General features: G+C 45.1%; 2 protein-coding genes across 12 annotated transcripts in view; one reads left to right on the top strand and one right to left on the bottom strand.

Annotated features, from left to right (window-relative positions):
* Positions 1-19,776, bottom strand: part of RECQL5 (RecQ like helicase 5) — a 38,683-nt gene that overhangs the window by 9,262 nt on the left and 9,645 nt on the right. The window lies entirely within an intron of this gene.
* Positions 3,475-19,670, top strand: SMIM5 (small integral membrane protein 5). Of its 6 annotated transcripts, XR_001864922.1 has the most exons (6): positions 3,476-3,623; positions 10,028-10,168; positions 12,245-12,398; positions 13,792-14,093; positions 16,902-17,034; positions 18,970-19,670. XR_001864922.1 is itself a non-coding variant. In XM_017743218.1 (4 exons), the coding sequence occupies exons 3-4, from the start codon at positions 12,272-12,274 to the stop codon at positions 13,911-13,913; spliced, it is 249 nt and encodes an 82-aa protein (XP_017598707.1). In that variant the 5' UTR covers positions 3,476-3,623; positions 10,028-10,168; positions 12,245-12,271; the 3' UTR covers positions 13,914-15,573. The 6 variants fall into 6 exon arrangements, 3 of the variants coding, with proteins under 3 accessions (XP_008638805.1, XP_017598707.1, XP_017598708.1); XR_001864923.1 differs by lacking the exon at positions 16,902-17,034 and having other exon boundaries at positions 18,973-19,670; XR_001864921.1 differs by lacking the exon at positions 16,902-17,034.

The following is a 19,776-nucleotide window of genomic DNA, read 5'->3' as shown; positions in this document are numbered from 1 at the left end:
AGGAATCACAGGGTTTAATCCCTGGAGCAGAAGCCAGGCTCTGTTCCTGGCACCTTGCATAAAGTTTCTCTGCCTCCACTTCCCCACATGTAACAAAAATCAGTGTTAATCTCTTCTGCTAAACCCTTTCAGATCTTTGAGATCTGCAAAAGGAGCAGTTGATGAAATATACAGTTATTAATTCTGTATCATTGGCTAAATATATTCCATGTCCTATCAGGATGGCTGGAGGTAAAGAGGCCCTGTTGATCACTATACCACAGAGTGTATCTATATATCTCTCAATGAAGAGTTTCTAGGTTTATTATTTGTGATTTGAAAGTGAAGAAATATATATTTGACGACACAGGATTGTAAATTAAGTCCCAGAAATAGAGTCCAGACTGAGGTCACAAGGGAGCACCATTCAGCTAACACAGCCTGGATCTTCATGGGCTCACACATGCTCCAGATCAGCAGCCAAAGTTTGGGTAGAGTCCCACATGCATGAAAACCAGTCCATTTGCTCACACAGGATTGCACAACCAGTTTACCAGGCTTAGCAAACCAGCCATGTGAAGATGATTAGATTCTTCCAGAAATTTTCAAAAGATTTTTGGCAGACATCAGTGTTTTGGGGTACATGAAAAAGAATTTGGTGAAAATATGCTCATCAGCAATACAGGCAGGAAGTAATTTCTCTTCTAGAACACTCCCTAGCTTAAACCAGGGAATACACTGATTTTGCCAAAGAATAATCAGGCAGTTACTTTCCCCCCTTTTTTTTAAGAAAGCAGAATTTAGAGGAGCTTTTTAAAACTAAAGTTTCACAGCAGAGATGGCTGGTTGTGTGTTAGTCAAAATGCTGATAATAAATATATGGAAACATTTACTTCATTTAGAGATCAAATCCTGCAGCCAAGTGGGAACAAAAGTTATTTTAGAATAAAATTACTTTACTACAAGGAAGAACAAGGTGGAAATTTTTCTTCTCTACCAAGGTGTGCCCTAGTGGGGTTACCAAGTTCATCTGCAAAATGTGGATCACAGAGGGGAAAAGTAAGAGAGTGCGCACCTGATTTACTCTTATTCTAAACCCTTTAGGACATGTCAGAACTTACCAGAGATCTAACAAATACATTTTTCTTCTTCACTTTTGTCTGTGTGTGTCGGGGGGAAACACAACTGCACATTACCAAAGCATCACAAACAAACCCTGCAAGGGGCTGCAGTGGCTGCTGGCTCACTCCTTCCCACAGCCTGGCAGGTTGATCTGGAAGGCAGCACAGCAGCAGGTCACAGGTTCCTGTCCCCCAGCAGTGACCTGAGTGTGCTGAAGTGCCAGGGAGCTGGCAGTGCTCAGGTAAGGGCCTGCAGCAGGGTGTCTGCACCGTGCAGGGCACCAAAGCTTGGAGAGGGCTCCGACAAAGCTGCCTTTATATCCCCCTTAAAGCCACACAGACTCACTCTGCTCCTGCACTCAAAGAGCTCCTTTCACATGGAGGGGAAGGGTGGGGGGGACCGGGATGGGGGCAACACATTCTATCCCCTTGTCCTGCCTTTCCAAAAGAACTACTGGTGCTGCCTGGCCTGCCAATGCAACGTGACTATAGAAATGTCAGCGAGCTGCAAGTCAGCTTTTTGTTTCCCCAAAAGAAAAGAGGCAGGCATTCTCATTAGTCCATGTCTCTTCCCCTCGCACGCACTGATCTGTATTAGAGTTAACTGAGGCATTCAGTGAGGGACAAGCCGTCTCCCCACTCCCACAGCTCACCAGGTTTATGCTGGGGAGGGACATCCACACACACCTCTGTCCTTTAGATGCCACAGGGGAGGGCTTTGGTGGAAGCAGAGATCAGCTGTGAGCTCACTGGAATTTAGAGCTCCAGTTTCTAACCCATCAGGCTCGTAAAGCCAAGCCCTTTCCACCCAGCCCCCTGTAACTGCCTTTTTCATCCTGAAGAATTACCCAGATAGGGGCCACAGCCCTGCTTTAGCCAACGGTGTTCAGGAGTTGAGCCATAACGGAAATTCAGTTGCAAAACTAAAATTGCAATCCTATAATTAAGGTCAAACGGCAAAAACCAAAAAGTTACCAACAGGGATGCTGGGGTTAATCACTGGATTAATGCTTAACACAAGAGTTCCTGAAATGTAGTTGGCTATGCATTACCATGTGAGGGGAGATCTTCCACAGTCACACCAACACTTGACTAATGACCACGAGATGGAGATGATTTAGATAAATTAATGGTAGTTTGTATTATTATACATGTCCTAAAATTATTTCATCTTTTAAATATGCAACTGTATTATTTGTCTCCCCTCACCCTGCAAAAAGAGTATGTATGAGGTGACCATTGGTCTTTAAAATGTCTAAACAAAATCATTATGCCATTTCAGGTATCTCCCCTGATTTGACATTATGGAATGGGATGAAGAGCAAATAACAACCAGGGTTATTAACACATTTTTGTCCATGGCAATACATTTCAGGAAAGTGCTAAACTGACCACACAGATGCCTGCACCTGTGTCGTTCTGGTAGTCCTTGTTTTTATTCACCATGTAAACCAAGAGCCCTATTCCTGCAATTAGGAGAAGCAGATGGACAGCCAGAGAAGAAGCAAAGTCACATATCCCAAAAGAAGGTCTGCCTCTCCCAAAAAACACCAGAAAAAAGCATTCCCTTGTAGAAGTCAAAGGATATATAGTCTCATCAGAAATGCTCCCTGAAATAAACAACTCAGCAAGCCTTGGAATAATGTGAAGTGAAAGGGTTAAAAAAGATAAAAATCATATGCGGGCAAATCAGTTACGCAGTCATCGAGCAAAAGCCACTTAATGAGCTTTATCAAATAGAAGAGCAAGTCATGAGGTTGATGAGAACTTCTAATTTTGCACCTCTCTGAAGGACTGTTCCTTTCAGCATCACCTGAGCTTCACCCTCTGAGACAAGACGGTGACAGTCAGCTGTCCCCAGAACACAAGAATCGAAAAGCTCAGCATCAAGAGAGTAAATGACTTGGCCAAGGGCATAGAGCAAATTCACCACCCCAGCATCAAATTCACCATCCCAGCATTGTCCCTGCTGCCCTGTCCGTGGCAGGTCTCTCTTACAGTGCTGCACTGTCCTTGGGAGTTTCTTGCTCTGCCCCTTCAATGAACACAAGAGAAAAGCTCCTTCCCCCGGGAGTCGGAAGGAAATTGTACAGCATAAAGGAAAGTTCCTTGCTTTAACATTGCCCCAAACTATCGCAGGGAGGGAATCGATTCAAGTCTCACTCCAGAAAAAGCCGTCATTAAAAGGTAAAGAAGAAACTCGTCTCTCGGAGGAGATGCACAGAGGAAGCCAGCAACAAGTGCCGGCCCTTGGGCGCCCCGGGGAGCTGGCACCGGCTCTGGCTCAGCTTGCGGCGGCTCCTCTCCCTCCCTCTTTGGCACACATGTAACACGAAACTTCGCATCTCCAGGACAACCAGCAACAAAAAAAAAAAAAGGCAGAGACAACAGCTGGCTGTCAGCAGCGGAGCAGAGAGGAGCCGAGCGAGCAGCGAGCCGCAAGCCAGGATGAGGGGAGAGATGACGTGAAAGTTTAAGAAGACGGAAAGAAAAACAAGAGGAGAAGAAGAGCTCGCGGTCGGGGTAAGGCTGAGCGGTCGCTGCTGTTCGGTCAAGCGCGGCACCCTCCGCTGCTTAGCGAGGGGCTGGAGCCTGGGGAGCTCCACTGCTCGGTCAGCCATGGAGCAGAGCTTGGGAGGCGGAATTTGCTTGCCAGGGACACCGAGGAGCGAAGGTGGCAGGAGAAAAGCTTTTAATGGGATTGCGGAGAGCTGCGCTGCAGCCGCCCTGTAACAAAAGGAGCAGCCTGCGGTGCGCCGAGCCCGAGCGGGACTCAGCAACTCCTCTGCCGGCGACAAAGGCCGGCTGCTCGGGTTTCTGTGCTCTTACAGAATGTATGTCCTGATAAGCTGGTGATCTGATACAGAAATAGTCGGTGCGGACAAGGCAGCTGGGTCCGAGGTTGTGCGTGCCTCTAGAGAGGAACTGGCAGCGCAGGCAGGCGCGTGTGAACCCCGACGGGTGCCAGCCACTGCTTTTCCCCGGAGCTCCTCCCAGCTGCAGCCAAGTTTTATCCCCCAAATCCTGAAGCAGAGAACTTAGAAAACAAACCCTGGTCGGGGAACTAGCACACTGTGCAAGTTAAGCATCTGTGTCCAATAGAAAGAAACGCAATGATTTTACACAGTTTCTAATGAGAACATTTTAAAAAGAATTCAGCCAGTGTATCAGGCACAGATGCTGGTTTAGTGTTCCAAGCAGCGTGAGAACCCACTGCTCTGAGAGGCACGTTCATGCACAAACACAGCTTATGGTTTACAGTAACCACACCGTCAAGTTTGAATGCAGTGAGAAGGGAAGGAAAGGATCCCCTAAATACATGAAATTATACAACATAGAATCATTTAGGTTGAAAAAGACATTTCAGGTCATTGAGTCCAAGCTTTGGTTTTACAGAGGTGTCCCACAGCCCGTGCTCCCATCTCTCTTTGGGAAGATGTATGGGAAGAGGTGCTGGTAATGGAGACTGGCCATATAAATCCCCATTTTCTGCCATGTGAAGCTGATTTCTCTGTTTGGAAGCTGTTGCAGCTCCCAGCACTGAGCTGGGACCCCTCAGCCTCTTCCAGGAGGCGCATGGGCAAAGCCATTTACAAACAGGACCAGAGAGCCAATTCTCAGAGAAAGAGGTCTTCCCAATCCTACACATGCCTGTAGGGAGGAATGTTAAGGATCAGGTATTTCCACTTCTCTCCATTTCCATTAACGAGGAATGGAGGGCAGGTCTTTCTGACCTACGTGTTGTACAAACATGGAATTGGAACTGCCTGAGTGAGGAGATGTAGTAGTTTAGACCCACATGCCTCCAGCCTGACCCTAAGGCTCAAGGGGATGGAGGGATGCTTCCACCCTGCTAATGGAAAGTCTCTGTAGGTTGGCTGTTGCAGTTAAGATAGTTTCTTAAATAAAGCATGTGAAAAAACAAAGTTTAGGGAAATAACAAAAAAAAAGTAAGGAGGGAGGAGTGAGGGGAGAAGAGCAGGGGAGGGAAGGAGGTAGAGAAACATGCCAAGTTTTCCTGGCCAAAAGAAAATCTTAATGGGTTTGGCTGGGGGCTTGGCCAGCCACAGCCGTGCTGTTCATGTGTGGGGGAGAGGCACAGCAATGTGAAACACATGTCTGGATAAAAGCAGCAGGACATGGCTTGTGTTACAGCTGTCACAGTGCACGGGCCTCAGCCTGACTGCAACCAACAGTGGTTGTGGGAGTGGAGGTACAAAATAATCCAAGTTTGATAGAGCGGCTCCTCTCTGTAAGACAACCCCTGATCACAGAGCCTGCAGTGGGCCAGAGTCACCCACTGGACAGCAGGGACTGGGAGGGGCTGGGAGAGAGCTGGGTGGGGGGAGCAGCAGCCACCCCACACCTCCATGCAGGCTCTCCCCACTACGCCACGCAGCCACAGCTGAAGAGGTTTCAAACAATTCCTCCTGAGGCAGCAGCTGCTGCAGCTTTTGGTTTTGAGTTCCTACACTCCAGTGGCACCTTTACTAGGATTAGTCCAAGATATTTCAAGAAACTCAAAAATGCATGTAATTTATGAGACCTGTAGATGTGAGATCAGGGCACAGAGGTGGCTGTTAAAAGGTGGAGGAGTTTCCAGCACTCTCAGGGCCTCCAGATACTGGACCTCAAACACCAACTACTGATAGATCCCACTATGTTTGTGAAGTCACTACAAGGCTTTCACAGGCACACAGCTGCCTCTCAGTCAGCTTCCTGGGAAATGGATATTTTGCTAATATTAGAATAGACTTTCAGGCTAGATTCAAGCATCACCAACCCTAAAAAAAGGTCTCTTGTAGAAAAGCTATAGGTTTATTTTTAAAATTGACCTTTTCCTTTCATTGGATGGCTCAGTGTTTTGGTTTCCCCACTTGAAAAATTCCTAGTAGTGAGGAATTATCTTGTGGGGTTTTGTGGACGTGTTTGTGGGATGGACTGGAGACAACCAGGGTGATCAGTAGAGGTGTAAAGACTCCCAGCTCAGTGTCCCAGTGGGTACCTCTGCTACTGAAACTGGGAATTCAGTGCCTTTTTATTAATCTAATATTAGGTTGTAGGGAAGAGAAGGCACATTGACAGTGCTGCCTCAAAACCCATCTCCAAATAGTGTGTGGTGGAGATGACAGGGTATTCCAGCCAAAGGGTGACCCAGTCAGGCAGCTTTATAATCTTAGGAATGTGTGGCCTTCTGTTCCAAACCAACTGACAAAGTCCAAGCTTTTCTCCCATGGCATTGAGCTACAATTTACCCCAGTGTGGGTGTGTGCTGTTAAAGGGCTGAATTCTCTTGATACTGGAAACTATTTTCATCTGCTTGGGAATGAATTATAGGTCTGTCTGGCTCTGTGCACTCCTGTTTTAGGAAAAATGAGCTTGTCTGAACTATAGTTAAGATTCACATGGCTGGTCAACTACAGTCATGGCAGCAAACACTGCATTAACAATGATGAGGGAAAAAACCATGCACTGATACTACAACTGCATTTCTATGGCCCTTTTCATCTCAGCAGTACACTAAAAGCTTGGAACAATAAACAATCATGCAGGAATTATGACACGTTATGCCAAAATGCATCCAAACTGTAGGCACACCTAGCAACTCAGCATTGTTTGAGAACAGGAAGCACTGCAAACCTTATCCATATAAAATCAGAAGGACATTTCAGGGCTCAAGAACAAAGCTGGTACGTTTTGAAAGTGGCCAAGCCTTCATGTTCTTTAGAAAGTGGCCAAGTACAGTCAGAGCTTATTTTAGAGTTTTAGACCAGAATAAAAAGCATCCCCTCCCCTTTGGCTGCTCAGCACCCTCCTTTCATGAGGCTGGGCTTGCCTTCTAAGATTTCCTACCAGATAAGCCCCCACAATCCATACAGGCTTCCCATCCCTGTACAGGTCTGATTTCAACCGACTTTCTGGACTTGCCTGAGTAAGAACAGCACAACAATTGCTTTGCAGAGCCACAGTCTTAGGAAAAAGCCAAGGTTGCAATGAGAAAGTTGCCCTGGCATTCTACCTGATGGGAACATCAGGAAGGTTCTACTTTATAAGGTCTCTGGAGCACTCTTGCTATGGGCAGTGGGCAGTGGAGGAGAGCCAACTCATCATCACTGAGACTTGCTGCATTAGGACTAGAGGCATTGGCAGCTTCTTGTTCTCCCCAAAACTCCCCCCTCCAAAGCTTTATCTCCACTTTTAGGTTACTAGACCAACAAACCCATGCAAGCACAGTAAAACCAATGGATCAGGATCATGACAAGAACAATATGAGGAGCATGGTTGGGTCAGGAGCAAACAAGAGTGGAAACCACACTCCCATCTACATCCATCCTAAAGGGGCTCAGTGAACAAAGTGCAAGAAGCACTGAGCAAAGCAATGGCCAGTTCAGTTTGTAACTGCAGCAAAACCAGCGACTTGTTGCCTTTCTATCTAAAGATTGCCAAGCATGCTGGAAACTTGGACACACAACAATTAACAAACAAAGCTCTGATGTGGGTCCGTGTTCCGCTGTCATGCAGAGATGAAGTCACCCAACAGTGGGATGTGATGACTTATCCGAAGTCACACAACCAGGGAGCATCACCAGCAGGCCAGAGGGACTGCCTGTATTTACTAACTTCCAGTCCTGGGGCTAAACCACAAACTTAAATTCATCCTTTTGCACTAAAAAAGGCTGTTCAAATACCCCTACGGTTATGAGTAAACAAGTGTCTCATTCTCAGCAGTAAATTTCAGCTCACCCACTCCCTACAGTTCACCTTTGGATGCAGCTGTGTCCACACACAGATCAGGACAGACCAAAAAACCCTGAGCAACGTAGAGCAATTCCAAAAGACTCACAGCAGCCTCACCAGCTTAAGGCAGACAGAGGGATATCAGACCCCACTGTACACAGCTCTTTTTCTTGGAAAAAGAAGCCTCCACATGCAGCCAGTTCACAGCAAAAAGGAACCTTGATGGAGGCTTTTCTCTTGAATGTCTAGATTGAGGCTTTTTAATGGCTTTATTCTCCAAAGGGCTGAGCAGCCAGCTTCTTTGAGTGCTTCAGTATGGCACGAGTCCATCAAAACAACTCAGGAAGATAATTTCAGTGCTATTATGGCAATTTTCACAGCTTTCTTCAGTGGGCACAGCAAGATGAATCTGCATTAGTGCTTTCTGGGAATCTAAATCTACGTAAGTCCTAAACACAGGACATGCACTTTGGTTTTACAGGGTCATGTAATCCTTGCAGCTGAGCAGCACACCAGCAGCAGTTTGCCATTCCCCTGCATCATTTCTGTGCTCTGTCCTTTCAACCAAGGCTAACAACTCATGGCACATGGCAGAATGGGCCTTTTTTCACCAAAACCAGATAAACCCAAATTAAATTACTTGTTTTATTACCTTCCCTGCTGGGCCTTGCAACATAAAGGAGGGCAGAAAGGTTTGATGATCTAGTTCCACTGGCATCACTGATTAGATGAGTTATTTCTTAAATCAAAACCATGAATTTCAGGCTGCCACCCCATCCCAGCAGGATGTCACAAATTGCCTGTCACAAGATATTGTGTTACTTTCTTTTCTATGTGAGATTCTTATCTTGCCTCTCTTCATCTGATTTTCACTCCACGTGAGCTCTAACTACAGCTGTGGAGCAGAATTTCCTGACATCAGTGTGACAATGTGTTACAAAGACCACATTGCACTGTGGTCATTCAGGATTTTTTCCATAACGGATGAGTTCCATCAGCTTTGCTGCCCTACAGCCAAGTCTCCTCTGCTCTGGAGGGCTCCCATCCTCAGTGGGTGAAGTTTTGAGGAAGGACAATGATGAGCAAGGAGATATTCCCAATTGAGGAAAATGCTGACAGACAATTACGTTTGCTCCAAACCATTGAGAATCTCTGAAGTACTAACTTGAGTGGCTCTAAAACAGCACTCCAGCCCTAGAAAGTAAATTGTCAGTTAAGGCCCACAACCTTAAGTTTCAAAACTCTTAAGACTTGCCTGTGTTAATAATAATCATCACAGTTACTGTTTCAGCTGAATATCCTGCACCACCTGGCCTTTACTACTGTTGGTGACTGGAAGCTTATTTGAACACAACATAATAAACCAAAAGGAATTAATTCTCACAGCTCCACTCTGTTATGTAATTAATGTCATCACCTTTGTGTTGTACATGAGGCAGATGCATAAGACAACTGGTTTAAATCACACAGCACTATCCTTACCCTTGTGCTAATCTCAAGTGTAAAATCTTGGTTCCTGAAATCAGTTGGGAAAAGGTCACATCAAAACCAGTCCTGAACAAAGATTTTACATCACAAGTAGAATGGAACATACAGAAGTCCATGAATGTAACTGGCTTTCTTGGGGGAAATTTACTTTTTTTCTTTAAGAATTATTTTATTCTTCACCCTTTTGCCTCGCTGCAGAAGCAGAAATCCCAAAGCAGAGAGCTCTTGGAAGCAGCAGAAACTGCAGTCAAGCAGAAAAACATTTGCTTCCTCACGGGTAGGTTGGAGACTGCACCACCACCATCAAACTTTGTCCCTGATGTAGTTCAGACCAAGGTAAACAAGCAACATTCCTTGCAAGTTTTAGAATAAAAACTCTTTCACTTAGCTCCAGATCAGGTGCCATGGGCAGAGAGGAATGTCCAATACAGAGACAGGCTTTATCATTTTAGACTAAGCACTTTGCTAATCCACACGGAGTTCTACAATCTTGATCAGTAATTTTACACTGTATAACCAAAACTTCACAAGCCTGGCTCTTATACCTGTTGCTTCTGGTGCAGCCCAGAGCATGGCATGGAAGTTTACAGCAAATTCCTTACGAGGAGAGCTTCTGGACAGGCAGAAACACCTCCAAAGGGAACAAATATTTTCACAATGTTAGAGCCAGAAATTTTATTTTTTAAAATTTTTTCTTCTAGAGCCAAGAACAGAAAACACAAATCACTTCACCTCTGCCTTCTGCACTGTCTCTTGGAATGGAAACAAAATTGAAAACCTGCTGACACAGAATCCCGCAGCACTAAGGATAAAGCAGCCGTTTCTCGAGCAGCTCACTCAGGGTATGCAATCATCTGGAAAGAAGTATTTAACCCTAGTTTCAAAAGTGACCTTTTCAGGTCAAAAGACCACAGCTCTGCCTCCTTCCTGAGTTGCACAGTGATCTTTCTGTAGATGTAGATTTTCCATCCACCCCCATTTCTAAGAAACCAGCTGGTCCCGATTTTTATTCCTTAGCTTGGATTTGAAAGAACAAAGAAAACCCTTTTTGAATTGCATAAACATACAAAACTAATTTAACTTGGCACTGTAGTATTTAAGCCCAGCATGCAAAGAAACAGCCAAGGTTTCTCTGTCCTCAGTGTGTTTAGAAAAACTGAACTCCAAGCATGCATTTGTTTGAGTAACCAAGCCAGATGTGCAATAAGGAACAAGCTGGTTTGTTCTGGAAGTGCTGTCCTGGTCACTTGGCTTTGTGTTATCACCAAGATCAGGATATTAAATTGCAATGTTCAAGTCCCAAAACCCAGTGCTGACTGTTACAACACACACAAACCAGTACGTTTTGATACAATAATGAACTAAGAGTTATAACCCATTCAAGTGTTGACCTGTCCAAACACTTGTTTTAGGTGGAACTATGGCTATTTCTCAAAAATATCGAATTCCAGTTCCTGACTGAAGCCAAATTTGAACATCCATAGGTCTCATGCCAGCTAGTTTGTTGCAATACCTCCCAAAATCTTGCTCATGGGGTAAAAGAACAGCAAATATTGGTGACAAAACTGAGGCACTTAACTTTAGCAAGACTAATAATATTTTCAGTAACAATAGATGATCATTCTGAGAATAAAGGCGGCCTAAGATTACTGAGCAGGGCAGGAGGGATTAACTCCACAAGGGAGATATCTCCCTGGCAGATCCAGGGGCTTTTGCTTTGCTCATCATCAGCAGTGATGGCTGGAATCCACTGTTCAATTCATATATTGCTCTGTGGCTTAAAAGAAAAATACTCTACATTTAGCTTTCTTTATAAATTTGCATTCATCTGTAAGGACTTGAAAAGCATCCAGCTGTCCCTAATGAATGCAGACTTTAACTTTTAGAATCACATACTGATGCCATGATGATTTTTGTCTTTTCTTTTATACCCATTATACCTTTTTACAACTTCTGTATTCTTAGTGCTTTTTGCCTCCATTCTTGGACTTGTTTGTTCAGCTAGGAGACTAAACATTTTAGAAGCTTCATAGGTAGGGGTTAGTGTGCCCCAGATACCAAGGTCCTCTCCAGAACACATTCTGTAAACTGAGATAGAACCATCCAGGGGAAGGCTCCCCAGGGAGGGGGGGCTCACTCATTGGGGAATCTTTGATAGATATGCTAATTAGTAACACCTATAATGTGATACCAGATCTTTTGGGAGAGTGGGCATTGCAGCGTGCATTGAGGTGCATTCGACCTGGATGTGGTGCACCTAAGGATCCTTAAAATAAATACCAAGGTAAAATCCCTTTTCCCCTTCTAACCGTGTTTGACTCTTGATTTTAAGACCAGGAAAAGGCATCAACACAGTAAAACTGGTTAATAAAACATTATTAATGGTATTGTACTGATGTGTTGAAGTAAATGCCTTTGCTCTTGAAGGGGGGTTCTGTAGCTCAAAGTGCAAGAACCCTTCAAGGGAGTCTACCTTGTGTTACTCAGTAAGAAACAACTGAAAACTGTGTACAGTGGAGTTCAGCATTTGGAATTCAGGTTGGGTTAGAACCGCATTTGTTTCTGGAAGGACAAGTTAGCACAACTGGAAAAAAAAGTACTTTGATTGGGTGAAAGCCAAGGGCAGGCACTGTCCAGCCCAACTCTGTGCCTGCTGAAGAAAGTGTCCTTGTAGGAGAAACACCGTTTGGACTTTGCTTAACAGTGCAGTTGACAAAAACACCCTCGAAGCTGGATTTTAAAATTAAAACAGTGCCAGAACACGTAGACAATTAATAGTCCTCCACCTTAGCTACTGGGAACGAGGACTGAGACCAGATAAACTTGTTTTCCTTGTGATCACCAGCTGTATAAGAAGGCTGGCAGCTCCCTAGCATTAGTCAGTGAAAAGGTTTATTCTCTATTTGGTTCTCCTGCAGCATAAAGCCTGGAGAGGTTGTGACAGAATGTCTTCTGAAAGCTTTCTGAAGGAAATTCAAGCCATTGGTGAGAAGTTTCTCCTTAAGCTCCAGAAACTGCCCAAGGCTGATCCAGTGGAGATTGCCAGCTTTTCTGTGGTTCTTCTGTTTATTGGTGAGTTCGTGGGTGGAGGCCAAGGGGTGTCAGAATTTCTCTCCTCTCCTACGGGGGCACCTTGCTCCACAGTTTTTGTAGGTGGGTTGGTGATGTTGGCTGTTGTTATCTAGGCTGTGCTCTGAGGGCCAGGTTAATTCCTAGGTAATTTTTTAACACTCAACATGTACCTCTACATGGATGCAGGGCATGACAGGCAACAGTACAGCTTTCCCCAAAGCTCCCATTTTAAACATTAGTTAAATCAGCAATATTTTAACCAACCCAGAGCTGCTGTAATGTTTTGATGCATAGGAGATAGTTTATGACAAATGGTATTAGAGCATCTCCCTGCCACAGAAGAAACTTAAGAGAGACTCTGAATGTCATTCCTGTATTGGTTCAGTGGAAGCCAATATGCTTCAGATGAGCCTATTTATTCTCCTCTGGTAATGAATGGCAAGATCCCTCCTGCTGCTCTGTGTGGGGATGGCATGGAAGGAATAACAGAGAACTGCTGGATCAAGGGGGATGAAGTTTGTTTATACAATGGCAAAATAAGCAGGAAGGAAGACAGGCACTGCTCCTCAAAGACAGTGTTTGCTCCTGGCCAAAAGGAAGGGTGTGTATCCAGCTGGACACTCCTCCCCGGGCTGGAATTCACAAAGTCACACCTGCTGCTTTAATTGGTTCATCCCTACAGCTGGTTCCCCACAGGTCTGGTTACCTGGCAGCCCAGGTCCAGGCTTTAAAGGAACACATGCACACAGAGAGCCATGCTCACACTCTTATATGTTTTGCAGGATTAAACATGTCATCCTTTTCAACTCCAGATAAACTAACACATCCCTGCCAACACCAACCATCCTGGCTAGGGTAGAGAACAGTAAGTTAGCCCACTGCTCTGTGAAACAAACCCCTGCATTTGAAGTACCTTATTTTTTCAAGCTAAATACAGAAGAGTAAAGCCAACCCAGTCACGAGTCTCTATGCTTAAAGAGTCTGCTGCACTCACTCTTCAGAAATACAGCTGCCAGTTTGAGTAATCAAAATCCCTCAAGTTGCTTTGGGGAGAGCTGGATTTTCATCCATTTCAGGCACATAGCTGTGCTTAGGTACTGCATGTCAGCTCCCAAACAAGAGCCCATTAAGTGGGTAAAGAAACCCTTGAACAGTTTGGTATGTAGCTTTTAAGGTCTTGAAATGCCTGGCAATGATTGTCCAGATTAAATGGAAAACCAATACAAAGGAGCAGGAACTTAGGAGGAGGAAGGTGGGGATATAGGCCAAAAAAAATTCTCAAGAAACCAGGTTTTGCTCATTTTCCTGCCCACCAAACAACTTGGAGACATAGGGTTTTTCTGCAGGGATTGCTCCTATGCTGTGAAGCAATGTCCTTTGTTTCTCTTCCCAGTTACTGTGCTGGTGCTCACGGTCATTGCCTGCAGTTGCTGCTGCTACAGCTGCTGTGGCTGTGATGGACGCCCGGACCCCAGACACAAGAAGAGCCGAGTCCGCCCAGCCGCCCGTTCATGAAGTGACACAGCCTGCTGTTAAGGACATGCATGGACATCATGATTCAGTGCTATGGGAATGACTTTCCACGCTAGCCCACTGAAAATGGCAATAACAATATTAATTAACATGACTCAGAGGACCAGAAATCACAGCGTGGAATTCCTTCTCTCTGTGACAGCCACTACTGTGACCACAAAGGTAAAGCTCCTTTGCCATCGCTGTCTCCCTCTTCTGGGCAGGTGTGGGGTGGGAGGGCATGGACACAGATTGCTGAGAAAAGACACAGCTTTCCCAAAGACAGCACTGCAGCTGGGCCAGCTGAGGATCTCCTCTGGGACACAGAGCCATGGAGCAAAGCAGAGGACACACACACAGCCACACACGAGGCACTGCCTGCTCTCCTCACCAGTGGCTAATCCAGAAGGATGGTGCTGGGCATTAGCAAAACCCACTGACACCACTGGGACGTCCAATTGCTCAGGTCATTGTGGATCAAGGCCAAACCTGCTGCAGGACACACATTTAGCTGAGTTATCTGCCGAAAACAACAAATGGCGGACCTTCTGATCCAGGTGTGCCAGCTGAGGCTCTGAGTACAGCTGGTAACAACTGCCCCGGGGTCATTTCATTGGTGATACAATGATGGGAAATTGCCAAAGAAAGAAACTGATCATGTGGAATACCCTTTGTTAACAGAAAGATGAAGGCAAAAGGCTCACCAATCCTATGGCTCATTTTGACCATTCTCTGCTCCCCATGCTCCCTCTCCACCCCCTGTGGTTCTATTCTTCTGCTTATTGCAGATGCACGGTTCTTGCAGAGCATGGGAGCTCCAGGAGATTAACAAATCCCTATCCTTACTTGAGTGCCTGACTCCCTGCACTGTGTGCAGTTTATTTTAGTGGACGTGAACATGATGCCAGGGGTGTGTTTATGAGCATGCACAGAGGCATTTCAGAGGAGTGCCACATGATGGGAACCATCACTTCAGGGTACGTGTGCAGGCAGCAGCTGACAGCGGGCACAGTGACAGAGCAGAGCCAAGAATGGGCTGTTAGGCTGGAGTTAACAAGTGCAAATAAATCCCTTTTCCATGCTGCAGCCACTGTGTATGTTTGGTTTACACTCTGGTGAACTTCCGAAAGGGATTTATGGATGTACAAGGTTGTGGCACAGGCTGCGACTTCCACAACTGGGACAGCACAAGAAAGCCACGATTCTGCACTAATCTCTGAACCACTCTACACTTGGGGTGTTTCAGCCCCAAATGGGAGACCAACCCCCTTTGTGAGAAGGTGTAAAAAATTACATGTATACAGAGAAGTCATCTTCTGCCTCTGTACCCCAACTAAGTGTGTGTACCAAAGCCAACATCTAGCTAGGGAGAGCAGAATCATCAAGTCTTTAACAGTGGGCTTTAAAATACTCTTTACACTTCAGAAGGTACAGAAAATAAAGAAAACTCTGCAAAGAAATGTATTTTCTCTGTTGCCTGCACCCATATTAGTAAAAGGCACATTACATCAGCTTCTTATACATTTAATGCACTTTATTTTTTGCCGACAAACTGGATCTAGGTATTTGGCATTTTTGTATTGCTGCACATTGGAATATATCTGCAGCCAGAGACACAGTGAATAGTCTAAGAATTGTAAGAAAAATAAAATTCCTGAAACTACCAGTGTTGCTTTTAAATTAATAAAAAGAAAAACTTTCCAGTAGAAAATGAGGATGTTCCTTACAAAATAAATGTTTGAGACCCAACTTGACAACTGCCAAGAGCAGACTGCACTATCACGAGCTACATGCATGCACAGTTACACTGAGACTAACAAAGTGCTGGTTTTTATTAGGCTGTCCCAAAGCTTTCCTTGCCAACCAGCATGTTAGGGGGGAACAATCTCAAGCACAGCATCAATTTAAACATTCAGAGGTGCATCACACCAACCTCCTGTCAGATAAGTCTTTGCTCATTTCATTCACAAACAAGTGGCAATCAAAGTGACTTCAGAAGCCTCAGAACCTCTTTTGCAGGAGACAGACTCAACACATGTTTTTGTATCCAGATTAAGTCACGAGACCTGGGGAAGAACAGAGCTCACTTTCCAGGCTTGTGCTAGACAGTGCCAGCTCCAGCCATTAACAGCATCCCATTGAGAGCTGTTCCAGCAGCACGGAGCCAGCCTGTGCTAAGACAGGGGGAAGCTTTGCAGGCTGGACACACACCAAGGGCTGACAGGTTGCTGTCACTGGGAGCAAGCTGCCAGGCCTTATCTCAACAGGAAAAGCCACAAATGCATGTTTCCCAGTGGTGGTACAAGTTAAACCACTGACAGATACCAGGCAGAGGGACAAGAGAAGTGGCTCCTGTCTTATCTCGGCCACTGTGAGTTCCTGAATTAGAAACAGAATAAACACAGCACTGTTAAAGAAAGGGAAGGAGAGAAAAATAGGCAATCCTCTAAAGGATTCAGGTGGCTTTCTGGAGCAGAGGAGCAGCCACCATGTAGAGGGGGCCAATTTCTACACACTTGTCTGGACCTCACAGGCCTAATGTTCTGCTTTGGACTATTTTGTACCATTGCACTTAGCTGGACTATTCCTCCAGCTGGGATTCAGACATGCCAGTTTGCCTGATCTGCTGCTTCCTTGCATGCATTCAGGGTACCCTGACAGAGGCCAGCAAGTGTCCAGCTTCCTGCAGCTCTTCACCTTCTGCTGACTGTAAACCTGCTGGTCCCTGGGTCCCTGCTCAGCACTCACACAAGCTTTTGTGTTTTGGCTTCAATCAGCACTCAAATATAGGCACCTATAGGGAGCACTAGTGAGGAGGATCCTGTTGTTTCAACCTGCAGAGGGAGATTCAGAAAAGCACAGAATAAAGCAAGGCTGCTCCTAACACAGCAACTGCCATACATATTGGGGAAAGCCTAGGAGGAACTGCACGGGAATACTGTTACTTCAGTTGTGATGATGAAAGCGTTGAAACAAGTTTCTTTCCCTGAGGAACCTCAAAGAGCCAGCAAGGCCAGCCCCTCCAGCAGAAGTGGTTGAAGTTCTACTGATGACTTAATGGAATAGCTTCTGTTCTGTAACATTATCCCTCTGGTTTCAAAGTGATTTGCTTGGCTTGTGAAAAGTAAGTTTCCTTTTACACACACATGCAGTCTCACACACCACACTCCTCCTTCTCCCTTTCCTCCTCTCTCCAGCACCATCCCTCTGGTCTTCTCCAGTCAGGAAAGTGATAGAGAGTTTTATTGCAGCTCACAGCAGTGCAATGCTCTGGAATGGGTTTATTCACCTGAACTGTCATGATGAATTTTGGACTGCAGGGCAGTCCTGTTCACAGTCTCACTGTAAGTATGGCACTCTCCTACTGGAGCTTGCAACACAGATCAGTCAGGATCCAGGAAACGTAGCCCTCTTCCCTCCACCACATCCTGCAGCCTGCCCCAGACAGAGGCCACAGTATGCCTTTACAAGCACTGCAACAGCTGTAGGAGTGGATAAAGCCATGGAGAGGAAGAAATGTCTGAGGAACAGCTGAATTAGGACTTTTTAGTTGGGTTCAAGGCCTTTAATTTGATTAGATTAGCCACACCTTTGCAGGAAAATCAGCTGTTAATCATTTACTGCAGCCCAAAGAGGCAACTTCCAGGCTACCTCTACAAGTCTCCAGGTACAGCAAGGGGTCCCTTACCACAGGCCAAAATCTCTTGGAGGGGGTGAAGAGGAGGCAACAGAGGAAACATCTACTACAAATCACAACAGCTACAGGTATTTATAAAATATCATACAGCTGTCCTATTCTGGGAGGTGAACTGCAGTCAGCAAAAGAGACAGGAACTTCCTGGGGTGTGCAGTCCCACAGGATTTCTGCCTTTGGGTCTGTGGAACTCGTATCTAGGCTGCCTCCTTTTTGAAGGCAAAGGAATCCAGAACAGCTTTGATGTCCCGTGTGCCTGTTGGTTAAAGACTGAGCACAGTGATCTGCCATCTACCCAGAAAACAAACCATGACCTCAATATATCTGGCTGCTGAGAAAGAAACAAAAACTTCAGCAAGTGTGAGCTTGTGCTTTGAGTCAAATCCAACCTGCTGAGGATGAAACACTTTAAAGGACTAATCCTTTTCCTTAGAGTACTCAGAATACATACATAAGAGGCAGCAAGTCAAACAAATTTTCAAAAATAACCAGTATCTCTTCCTGTATTACATCTGCATAGTCATATTTGCAAGAAAGTGTGAGAAATATTCCATCCTTTCCCTTGAGAAGCAAGGAAGCTTTAGTAAAACCACAAGATGCTCACAAAGAGATGCTGCATGTTCTTTAGAAAGCTGGCAGCCAAGTCATTATTCAAAGTATCAGTGAAAGAGCAAGTGAGATCCCAGTTTAAATTATTACTGGACCTCCTTGTGGGAGCAAAATTTATGCTTCTATTGCAGAGTAACAGAAACCATTACTAAAGCAAACTCCATTAGCAGGATACCCTTTTTAACATAATTGGACTATTCCAAGCCCTATGGAAGAAACAAGTTGTACATGATCTTTGCTTACTGCTGGTGGGGTTTTCCGCTTGTTTGTTTTTTAAGTAAGTGTTCATTTAATCTCTGTTGTGTTCTCAGAGTTCTCAGAGTTGGTTCCCCAACTCTCCCTTTTAGAGATCTTTCCAATGGTACCAAGGAATTTCTCCCACTGAATACTTGTCTTTCATGTATAGGCTGTACAGCTGACAAAGAGTTCATATTGAACATGCTGGAGAGACACTGTATTATGTAAAATATTGATAAGCTACGATTAAAATAAATCTCAACTGCCAAAATCCTGTAGAGACAGAAGGATTTGACAGCACAGTAATGCTGCCAATGTTTTCCTCTTTACATCTCTATAGATCTGATTGTTAAATTGGCCTCAGCTGTATTTCCTCTGGGTTATGCTCCCATTTCTGTGAAGGGTGACTCTCCTTTTGGAGGGGGATACCTGCAGGCACAGGCACCATGCGTACCTGCACTGGTTTTGGGGCATGGAGAGGATACACCAACACCTGACCCTGTTGTTGTCTGCCCCCAGCAGGGTGGAAGCCAGCATGTCACCAGAGCAAGAGGCATCCTCAGTTCTGGAAGACCTAAGGAGGCTGATTACAAGAAGTGACTGGGCTCTTGGAGGGCTGGTGGTGATTGGCATCTTCTGTCTTGTTTTTATTGCTCTCATTTTATTTGCTGCTGTCTTTGGGTGCTGCACATCTCCAAGGCACAGATGGGGTGGCTCATAGACAGCAAAGTGGGGACACAAAACTTGGTACAGCTGAGCAAGAACCAGCCTGGGTACAACCCCATTGTGTTGTTCACAGAAAACTCTCATCTCACTGCCTGGGTGGTTATTTCTCCCCATGCAACTTCCATGAATCAAGAGCAACATCCCAATGCCAGCAAGCTGCTCTGCAGGTCACAGCAAACTCAATACATGAGGCTGATTCAGGAACTGTGACATTCATCAAACACCAAAGCAAACTCATCTCTGATTTTTATCTTTCAAGCAAAACCACCAACCAGAGGTGGCAAATGGTCAGCCACCACCTAAAACTGATAAAGATGTCTTCTGCTGCTGCACCTACATGGGTTGGCGGGTTTTTTTTCACCTTGCAAAAGAACAATAGGAAACTCTGACCACTGAAAGCTTGGTCTGAACCCACTCTTTAAAAGCAGCTTATACCATTGTTCTCCTGTCATACTCAGGCCTAAATACACTATGTAAAAACTTGCTTGCCAGTACACAGTCTGTCTTTATTTGTTCTTATTTATAACCTTGCAAGGTCAGAATTTCAGGTTTGCTTTCACTGTTTGGATAGTGAGCAGACCTGTATTAATTCAATATGTA

Source organism: Corvus brachyrhynchos, unplaced genomic scaffold (genome assembly GCF_000691975.1).
Source record: "Corvus brachyrhynchos isolate BGI_N302 unplaced genomic scaffold, ASM69197v1 scaffold148, whole genome shotgun sequence".
NCBI classification, from domain to species: Eukaryota; Metazoa; Chordata; class Aves; order Passeriformes; family Corvidae; genus Corvus; species Corvus brachyrhynchos.
This window is presented reverse-complemented; position numbering and strand designations above follow the sequence as displayed.

Bases quoted from the DNA above. Each gene is read 5' to 3' on its own strand.
- SMIM5 (XM_008640583.2), top strand. From the start codon at position 12,272: ATGTCTTCTGAAAGCTTTCTGAAGGAAATTCAAGCCATTGGTGAGAAG. The intron at 12,399-13,791 runs GTGAGTTCGTGG...TTCTCTTCCCAG, and splicing joins TGTGGTTCTTCTGTTTATTG to TTACTGTGCTGGTGCTCACG.